The 11,026-nt window shown below is 33.5% G+C and overlaps 1 protein-coding gene across 1 annotated transcript; it reads right to left on the minus strand.

Moving 5' to 3' along the window:
- Positions 1-5,544: 5,544 nt before the first annotated feature.
- LOC118752324 (tricarboxylate transport protein, mitochondrial-like) lies at positions 5,545-10,056 on the minus strand. Its single transcript, XM_036487194.1, has 4 exons — positions 9,783-10,056; positions 7,089-7,215; positions 6,790-7,013; positions 5,545-6,729 (listed from the first exon to the last, which is right to left on the minus strand). Exons 1-4 carry the CDS (start codon positions 9,982-9,984, stop codon positions 6,323-6,325), a joined length of 960 nt encoding a protein of 319 aa, XP_036343087.1. The 5' UTR covers positions 9,985-10,056; the 3' UTR covers positions 5,545-6,322.
- Between the last annotated feature and the right edge of the window lie 970 nt (positions 10,057-11,026).

Raw genomic sequence — 11,026 nt, forward strand, 5'->3', positions numbered from 1 at the left:
AGGGCTCTAAAACTACATACCCAAAAAAAATTCTGAATAAAGTGTGAAAATTTGATGGAAATTTTAGATTTAAAAAATTTTTTTGGTTTTGGTTACAGAATAAACTATATTTTTAGTTAAAAATAATTAAGGAAAAAATAGTCCAAACTTATTAATATGCGGGTGACCTTATAATTGTGTCACTGTCTATATTATATGTACGTATGTACAACAATATTTAATTTTTAAATATTTTGCTTTTATATACACCGATCATTGTTTATTAAGTTGCTGTTATACAAATTTTTATGTTATAAATAAAAATTTCCTGTTAACTCTCTAAGTAATACTGCGTCATTAGTTTCTATGTCAAATTTTTGAAATTATCTCGGACTGAAGTAAAGGTAAGTGAATTAATTCAGGGCTTCGCAGAAAAAATTTTACATTGACCAATTGATAACAAGAAACAAAGTATGTCTGGTAAAAGCGAAAGATTTGCACTTCATATCACTCAATAACTTCAATACTGTTATAGATTAAAAAAATCCAAAACTCTAGAAAAACGGCTTCAAAGTTTTGTATTAACTAATGTATGTATACTCCCGTAGTTAAAATGAATACGTGTTTTGTTCTACACTAAGAAAAAAGTAATATGATTTTTTTAAGTGTCATATTTGGTTTTTCCATATTAGCGATTAGAAATATTTGAACAAAAAAAATTTTAAACATCTTTAACATAAGTTTGTTTAATTGATAACAAAGTTGTGTTTTCTAGAAATTTTCATCAAGAATCAGTTCAGCTTAATAATGAAATTTCAAACACGCCAGTCTGTAACTTGGCAACATTTTGTTTGACCGAATGGTGATTTTTATAGAGGTGAAGAAATTCAAGCACTCCCAATTTTTCACTCACTATTCTGCGTTGGTAAAAAAAATTTTGTTACCGCTAAAAAAATTTCCCGCATTTTTTCGCATTCTGCGCACTGGTAAATTGTGTTACCATCTCATAAGCAGGGAACAAAATATTGCCCCGTGAAGTACGCAAGACCAGAATTTATACAAAACTTCAAAGCTGAATTTCTGAATAGATTAAATTGTTATCAAGGTGCTTGGAATTGCGGTTACAAGAAGTGGTGTTATTATTTGGTAACACTATTTTCCGGTGTCCAAATGTTCGGTTACAAGCAGAATAGGCCTTTTAAATGAAATATGAAATTTTGACATTTGTGTACAAAGGAAAATCAAATCAGCTGTTCTAATAGCACCACTTCGTGTATATGGGTCAATCCATATTAACAATTGAAGAATAGAGTTGCTTGAGATACTACTTTGTGTTCTGGAGGCAAAATAAACCGATACGTATTTTTGTATTTCAGCATATTATACGAAATTTGCAAGTTACAATTGTTTAAACTTTTGAAGTGCAAAAAATTGAAGATATTTTAAAACGTTGTAGTTATGCAACGAATTCTTATAAATTGTTCTTATACCTGTTTTAAATCTTTATAAGCAAATGATAATAATAAAAAGTACCAATCTTTGGAATCGTTAATTTTGTGATTAAATGAACCTTAAGATTGAAGAATATTTCATAAAGTTTTCACAGTTCAGGAGTTTCTGTTTAACAACTAATTGTTCAACACAATATGAATTGTATATAACATATGTATTGGATTTGCAGATTTTTGCGCAATGTGGCTACAGAATTCATTGATATTTACCAAAAATTCATTTAATTTTAGGTGTAAAGTTGCAACGTTGCAATTTAGCGCTCATTTTGTAGTTGCAAAGACAAAAAAAAACGTTTGCTAGATTTCTACGTAGGAACTTTACACCTAAAATGCTACAAATCGTTAACTCCCCTAATGATTCTTAAGCAAAAACTTCATTTTTTTATACAACTTTTGAAAATTGGGAATGACACCGCGCAATATCAAATAAATTTTCAGTTGTAAATTTAGTATGTAAAGAGAATACGGCATACATTTCAAAATTCCTAATTGTCCCTACGTCACTGGTGAGTTCTTGCTAAATGACTATATTTTATTAATCTGTTGAAAAACTAAGAAAACAAAAATAAAGAGGCTATAATTTTCGTCTATGCAATCTTTTACTTCATACATACATACATAGTTAATCCATACCAGTCACAAGTGCCACCAGTCACAGTTTTAAATATTTCTTAGAAGATTATGTCAGCCGAATTTTTAAGGAAAACAAAAACGCGTACTACATGCAAATATATTTCACACACAATAAATCAGGCTTGGAAGTTAAGTATTGTGTTTAAATTCTTTGAGGACACAATGGTAAAATAGAGCGATTTCAGCTTCCCCCCGGTCACATTAAGTCAAATAATAGTTACAAAGAACTTAGAAATTGGTTGGTATTTTTTTTAAGGAATTTCATACATCAGTTATTTGCCTATGTTAAAACATATCTTTGTATAAGTTCCGACGACATAGTTATAATGCACAATTGATCAAATTATGGAGTAAAATATCCCACCAGTCACAATGGAGTGGCCTTGACACTAGTATAATGAAATGCCAAGTTATTCAACCTAGGATTCTTAAAAACCTGTTTAAGTGTTTCCACCGCGCTTTCTTTTGATTTCGTTGACATTTGCTAATTAGTGTGTGTGTTTATGTAGAGAATTTCGCCATTTCACATGAATCAGTATGCAGGGTTGAACTTTTTAGTATCTAAAGGTTTGTTCGTTCGTAGGATTTCGTTGAAATCTGTAGTGCGATTCACTACGCTATTTTAACAACACTTGTTACTGTTAAGCCTGCTGAACGACAATTTGATCAATTTAGCTATTCAGTAAACGTTACCCTAACAACATTCATTGGCGCAAAATCTGTTGTCGGTAACGATAACAAGGGCTGCTTATTTGACGACGCACAGAGGATTAAGTATTTGTATAGTAAAACCGGACAAAATTATAAAATAAAACATGAAACTTAATCATAATTAAGGATTATTAGGATGAAAATCAAGAATGATAGAATACAAGATTGCGCCCATCAGAGAGGATTTTTGAGAATAACTTTTGTGTGACGTCACACTGGTGCAATTGCGAGAGAGAAATGCCAAAACGTGAGCAAGAATGGAAGAAGAAGAAAAAATGTTGCAAGGAAAACGTAAACAAGTTGCACAAGTGTGACGCCATATAAACAAGGATTCTGTCAAATTCACTGAGAGAGGAATAGCGGTACCATGTTGGACGTAACCTCTATTTCTCTCAATCGTGGATGAAAATTACTTATTATAATTATCTTAGGATCATTTTCGTGAAATATTTAGTTATATGCAGTTGCCATAAGTCCACAAAAAACGTTTTCAGAAAAAGACGTGAACGGAATTCGTTTTGCTAGAATATACGTATTTATCACAACATTGACTGTTTTCAGGTTGACATATGTCAAAGGGAAAGCGGTGGAGGAAGTTTTCATGGTTACCATTCAATAGATCAGTTATTTAGCGCTAGGAATAGTACCTTTTATTGGACTTTTGCAATAATTGGTATATCTGACTTTTGACCGGTTTTTCTGCATAAATACTCCTATGTGCGACGTCTAGTTTGGTGCTGTTAAAAAGCATAAAAAGTACGTTCTACAATTTTTTTGTATGGAAAAAAATGCACAGCACCGCCAGCAAAAAAAAACAAAAAAAAAAGCTTTTTTCTATATTTTTTTGTGATGTCGCTTTGACCAGGGCTTGAACCCAGGCGTTGCGGAGTGGAAACGCGCACTGCTTACCACTACACCACAGCGGCCGAATTTTCTTTTATTATTCTGATAAAAAACTTGAAGTTTTTACGAAAGTTTATTGTATTTTGTTTAAATATTGCACAGGGTTTGAAACTAGAGTTTATACGGTTTAGTTACAAAATACACTATTAAAAAGTAATATGTATAACTTAAATAACAAAAAAAATATAACTTGTCTATAAGTGTTCAGGTTATAATTTTTCAATACAGCGTAAAACAAATATGGAAAACTGGTATTCAAAAGGTGATAAGTCTATTTTTTTAATTTTACAGGAGCTGAATATGCCTTGAATTTAAAGGAATTGAATAATTAAAGTTTTCAATTTAATACGTGTAGATCGTTCATTAAAAATGTAATATCGTATGTATGTATATGGATGTGCATCAAAGTGGTCCGAAAATACTTGTGAAAAAGTAAAGTCGGAGTTTTAATACCGCCACCCCTAGGATTGTTCTATACCGAAAAAAATATGTTCCCTTTTTTTTTGAAAAAAAAAAAATTTAGGGAGTGCTCAAAGCGCTCAAAGTCTTCCATGATCGTGTATGGGGAGAACACAACTTTTCGTTGAAATAGTGGAGAGCTCCAGAAAATCAATATTTTTCGATCGGAAAATTCTGTTTCTGTTTTAGGAGATTCCTAGTAATAATACCCAATTATTTCTTTACCCATTTTTTCATGGTAACTATATTTTATAGGAGCCGTGAGGCGAAACACATACACAAAATCAGCTGATCTAGTAACACCACCTTATATAAATTCGGCTTAGGTTTTTGTTTACATTTTTGTTTTTCGAAATTCAATTTTTGTCAAATTACTTTACTTGATGAAATAATGATTATTTTATATTTTATTGCATCATGATTATTTTATATTTAAGGGAAAATGAATGAAAATTAATGTTTTGGTATGGAAATGCACGCAAATTGTATTAAAACAAACGCGTTTTTGCAGTATTTCGCTACGGGAAGGTTCAAGTGAGTAATTGAAAAAAAAAGAAGGAGGCAAGAAAATGAGTTATATATATGTATGTATATGTGCTTATTATGTGGTGACTTCTACACAACGCGCAAGTGTGCCGAAGTCGAGGATTCGTTTCGGAATGAGGAAACGATGGCACTACTATGATTAGGCGCATAATATACGGAGTGCTAAGGCACTCACTGCTCAAAAAACTGAAAGTCCGGTACACACATATGTACGCAATATAAATTTTAAGCCGTATTTAAAAGCGCAGTTAGTCAACGACGTAGCGTAAACGTAGGTTGACGTACGAAGCAGCATATGAAATTGACTGTTGATAGAGCGAGAGAGAAGCAACGGCAACGTCACCGCCATGTGTTGGTGAGTTTTGGTTAACACGCGAATCCCATAATGTAGATCGTGTCTGCGTCAACCTACGTCTACGCTACGTCGTTGACTGTTTGAGCTTTAAGAATAGTTGCCTAACTTCGACAATTTTTATGCGATCGCAATAAATGCGGTACCAGTTTATTTGAAAATGGGTTTAATATTAGACAGTGCTACATACGTATTTTGAAATTGTGGGAATAAGTTTTGGTCAAAAGATAAAAAATTAAGAAACAATTTTTTCTTTATTTGCCCGATGAAAACTTCCAACAATCCAAGTCTGACAACCTGTTCGATCGTTAAAATTGAATGCAAACCAGTCATCATTCCAAAGCTGATAAATCTACAAAACCGTACTTTCTGATCTAAAATTACAAGTCGCGATCTCTAAATGATTTTTGAAAAACTATAAAAATATTTCCAAAAAAACACAGTATGTTTGTTGTAATTGTTATATTTAACATACCTCTTTATGTCATTTCTTTTTATTGTTTTTTTAAGTAAATGCGCTTTTAATGAAATTTACATTATGTAAATATTTTTGATATACAAATACATTCAACTGTACACTAATATGTGTATGTATAGATCTCTAAAAAATACAAGAGTGCATTGAGTAACCAAATATTTGTAAGTAAGTGTTTTCATGCTTCTTTATGTTTGTAAATATGTTTTCTTTTATGAAGATGGGCGCACGAAGGAACAATAAATGCGATAAAAATATTTCTGCTACGGTAGAAAAAATTCGTTTGTTTTATTTTTTAAATTGATCTCCGTTCATGGACTATTTATGTAAGTAAATATGTGCATACATATGTATCTAAGTTTGGCCATATTCCACACCAAAGGCTATTTGTTTAATTGTGAGACCCCATACGTTGCAGTAATTTACATGTATGTATATATAATTTGTTGTACATACATTAGCTGGATCAATTGACTAGGTGGTAATTTCTGCACTTTGTCTTTTAAATCTATAACTAACTAGCGTTGTTGTAATGCTACACCGCAAATGTTGCTACTTTACATTTATATTCTTACTTGTTTGTATGTATATTTACAACTGTAAATCAAGACATACAAATATGTAAATGCATGTTATTATGTGCATGCATAACTACATATTGACACACTTATGAGCGTCTTAGGTTTCATTCCTATATTTTAGATCAACTATGCACTTCTATTCGCATCGCAGGTATTACTCATATTTCCTTGTCTATGCTTTCCAAACTTTGTTGAATAGGTCCATGAACGAATCGTAGATCATGAAGGTAATGGCTACATCCAGGCAAACACGACCTAGACGCGGCACTGTGCCCTTGTAAAATGCTGTCACACCTTCCTTACGCCAAATCTGCAAAGCACAATCCGCTGTGTTCTTATACTTGGCTGCCTCTAGACCCTGCATGCGTGTCTTCACCACATCAAGTGGTGTATTGCCGAACACTGAGGCCGCACCAGCTACCGCACCGAAAGCACCCACTACTAGCTTAGGCACATGCTTATTCGGATCTTCACCCTTATAGAGATCCTTCAGCGATTCCATTACGAAGAAGCGTATCGCTTGATTCGAGCCCTGCTTGAGAATGGTGGGTGTAAGTCCCTTGTAAACACCGCCAAAACCTAAAAACAATGTGTGAATAAAGCTAAGACTCTAAGGAAGTTTAAAACCTAGACACCAACCTTCCTGTCGCACGATTGTGCTGACGCCATGGAAGAAACCGCGATATTGCGGATTCGCACTACGCTGGTCGTTAATGAATTTTACTTTGACAGTCTCCATGGGTGTAACAGCCAAAATGGCTTCGCAGACACCGGCACCAAGACCACACAAAAGTTTGCCTGAATTGGTGAGCTGATTGTTCTTGTCGGCCATGTTGCTGCGCAGGAATTCGAAGGCACCAAACCTGAGCGAAAAAAAGAAACCAACGGTACTACATAAGTAATCTAGAATCTTTTTTGGAATCTTTTTCCAAACTTACCGCGCCGCCGATTTGGGAATACTGCCGTAGACTAAAACGCTCAAGCCACGATATAGACCAAAGAAACCGTTAGATTTTACCGTCTTCTTCACACAGTCGGCAATGCCATTGTACTTTTTGTTAGCACCTGTAATTAAAATGGAAAGCTATATGACTAAGAAACGTATTTTCAGGTGAGGCTCAGAATCCCATATGGGCTTTCCAACGTTGACAAAAGTTATTATAATTCGTCGTTACTGTAATTCGAAAAGCCAGCTCTTTCACGCTGAAGTGCTCTATTGCAAGTATTAGCAGCACTGAAAGCTCGAATAGACCGATAATTAGGTTAGAGGCACGCTCAAGCAAGTGTAGAGCAACAATCCTATGCTTAGAAGAGACTTCGTAAAGAAGAATGAGGAAACTTAACGGTGACAGTCACAGATTTGATGTAAAAAAAGCTGTTTGCTTACTATTCTCTTCTAGCAGCTCAAATTGGTAATGGTTACCAAATCCTGTGTTGAGAGAAATATATTTAGCTGACTCTTTTCTCAATGTAGGAAGGAAAGGTGATGCCTACTTACGGTGACCATTCGTACCGATCTTGGCGGGACAGTACCGATGATAAAATTGTCCCGCTGAACATTTTTTAAAACTCGGGACATATAAGTGTGCGGATTTTTCATAATTGCACCGATTAAGTCCCGATTTTCGGGGTTTTCTTTATTAATTTAATGCGAGTCTCCCTTTACTATGGCCCAAAAACAATTTTTCTGAGCCATAAACCCGATACTTATTTTCTGTGATCTTTGGTTATGTGTTATTTTTTTCAAACTGGCGCTCTCGCTTTATTACTGCCTATCATTCTTGTTTAATTTTTCTTAAGGTTTTAGTAAACGTTAAGAATTTGTTAAGTTTGTTGTTTTTTAATAAAACAATACTAACATGAATTTAGTGAAATTATAAAAAATAATACTAATTTATTAACCGATTTCAAAACTAGGAGGAGGTTATCGATTCGTTCGTATATATTTTTTATGGATGTTGCAGCATAACTTTGGACCACGTTAAGCTAATTTTGTAATTTTTTAAGGAAAGGTGGTATCACAGAGGTGGTCACATACTAATTTGGCTTAGATCCGATCATTGGATCATGAAGAAACTAACGGTACCCTTAATATTTTATATAAGAATTAAGGTCGGTTTTTTGCTTAAAAGTTACTTGTTTTCCATTTGTTTTATTTCAAATAAAACTGTGATACAAAATGTTATCTATATATAATTGCTCAGTCATACGACTTAGTTAGGGCGATCTGAAGCAGTGAAAGAATTGAGCGGTACATCAAAAAGTGGAAGCTCCACAGATTATCCAAAAAAATCGGTGAAGTAGGTGAAAAAATATAAGCGTTTAAACATTTTCTTCACTCATTCTCAACGTATCTTCTATACATAATTACTGCTTAGTTAGGGCGATCTGAAAAAGCTACAGAATCGAATTATACACCAAATTAAAGTGTAAGCTCCACAGGTGATTCAAAATTTTTCATATTTCAAATCGGCGAAATGGATAAAAAAAATATAAGTGTTTAAACATTTTCTTGACTCATTCTCAACATATCTATACCTATATAAATGCTCAGTCATACGACTTAGTTAGGGCATTGCATAAACTGTTATACGTATTGTTGTTTCCTAGATCAGATGTGCACCGTCAGTCTCAATATGGGTGTGTTAAGAAAGAAGTTCAAGAAGGTGTTAGCTTCAAAATATTATGAAGAGGGCTGCCACCTGTTTGAAAAGTCGAATTTAATTAAATTATAGAAAATCTAAAAGAAATATTCAAACATGGGTGTGAAATGAAAACAAAATCTTCAGTATGAACATATGATATATCTTTTAGGTGTTTGAAGAATGTTGATACCTGTTTGAAAAGTCAAATTTAACTTCATTCATTAATTGAAGTATGTATCACCCTATCGGACTAAAAAGGTTTAAGAAAATTTCAGTTTGAAAATTCTTTTGAAGAGGGTTGCCACTTTTTTGAAAAGTCAGATGTAGTTAAATTGTGCAAATGTTATATGTAACATTAAAATATGAATGTAAAATAGAAGAATTTATTTCAATAAAAATTAGTTTCATGACTTTTTATTGTTTTAAAAGGGTTGCCACCTGTTTAAAATGTTAAATTAATATTAATTTAATTATATGAATTGTTAAAACATGGCTATCAAACGAAATATATTTTGGAAAGTTTTAGTTTACATATATGTACTTTTAGAAAGGATTATCATCCGTTTTGAAATTTGAATTAAAATTAATTATATTCGATTTGTGTGAAACATTTCAATACATATATTGTTCAAAAGTATAAAACTAATTGCCTTTCACCATGAAACGCCTCGAATTTCCAGTGATAATTTGTTTGCGACTACGATGAAAAAAGGCCTTGTACAGATATTGTTCAAAGCTGGACTTTATATTTAAGTAGCTATGAGTAGAGTAAGGCTCATTTTATTTCGTACTTCAGTTTAAATACATAATACTGCTAAGTGTTTCTTTACGGCATTCACTCGAATTTCGGGCGTTAAAACGAGTGCCGTTTTATTCTACAAACAAAATTGTATGTTCGGATTCGATGTTTTAGAAATGTTTTGTTAAAAGATTTCCCTTTCAACCCCAATAAATTGCCTTGTAACAAGCCGAGCCCAATTCACTTACCCTTTTCATCCAACTGCAATTGTGTCTTTACATATTCGGTGGGAAAGGTAATACAAATTTCAATTCCTCCAGTAATACCTCCAGCTACAATGCCTTTCACACCTTTGTTGCCCGCTGAAGGTGCTGCTGCGCCGGTATTCGCCATCCAAGGCCGTTGGCCGAATGGATTTATGAAGGCTGAATTTACACCTTTACGTTCCATATTTAACTTAAAGCTGTGCGAGTTTTCGAGTTATACGGATATGTGTGTTTGTTAATGCGGGGAAGGATGGTTCTGTAAAGAAACGAAACCCGTTACTACGTAAATTAATAAGCATAGGTACATATTAGGAATGTTAATTTTTCGGCTTTTTCTGATCCCGGGTTTTCGGGATGGGATTAGTCCCCGGGATTTAAAAATGTATTACTTTTCAACAACTTGAATCGAAAAAATTGCTTCTATATTGTTTGAGAAGCTCTCCTACCATGAAATAAATCAATTTGCAAAAGCCGGAAAAATAACATTTGCTTGTAATTAAATTGAAAATTTATATAGGTCACTTGATTTCAAGGCGAATTAATATAAGGTGATAGCAGGAGTACAAAAACAAAAATGTACATGTATTTTGTTTTTGCTTTGGCGGCATAAACTGTCAAAATCTGTAAGAGTGTGTGTAGAAATTCAAACAAAATTTTTCAATTTGATATCAGTAGCCCGTTTCTGTAACTTTTCTCTACCGATTATTTCTCTACTGGTAGAGAAAATACGTCATTCTCACCTACTAATTAGCAGTAGAGAACAGGGCGGCGAATTCATATCTCAATTCGCCTTGGTAGAGAATTGTTACAGAGAATTGTTACGGCGACAGCTGAGTTTTTTCGCCGTGGAGGCCATTACGTCAAAATGATGTGTTTGTTGTAACTCATACCAATGACAGTATGGACATCAGCGTTTAATTTGTTAGTGTAATTTTTTACTTATATACGGCCAACACCACCTTGTTAAATACGCCTTGGAGCTACAGAAGCCGTGCGGCGAAACACATACACTAAATCAGCTGAGCTAGTAGTATATAAATTCGCCTTGCTTGATTTCAAACGTTTTTTCTTTTGTTTTGAAAAATTATAAAAACTAATTGAGCGAAAATAAAAAGCAAAGCCAAATGAAAGTAGAAGAATCAACATTGAACTGCGTCAAAATGAAAATAAGGGAGCAAGAATTTCGATGTGAAGCAAAACTCTCTAGGAAGACAATACCTGTAATT

This window comes from Rhagoletis pomonella, unplaced genomic scaffold (assembly GCF_013731165.1).
Source record: "Rhagoletis pomonella isolate Grant_MI unplaced genomic scaffold, Rhpom_1.0 Rhpom_scaffold_01398, whole genome shotgun sequence".
Classification (NCBI taxonomy): domain Eukaryota; kingdom Metazoa; phylum Arthropoda; class Insecta; order Diptera; family Tephritidae; genus Rhagoletis; species Rhagoletis pomonella.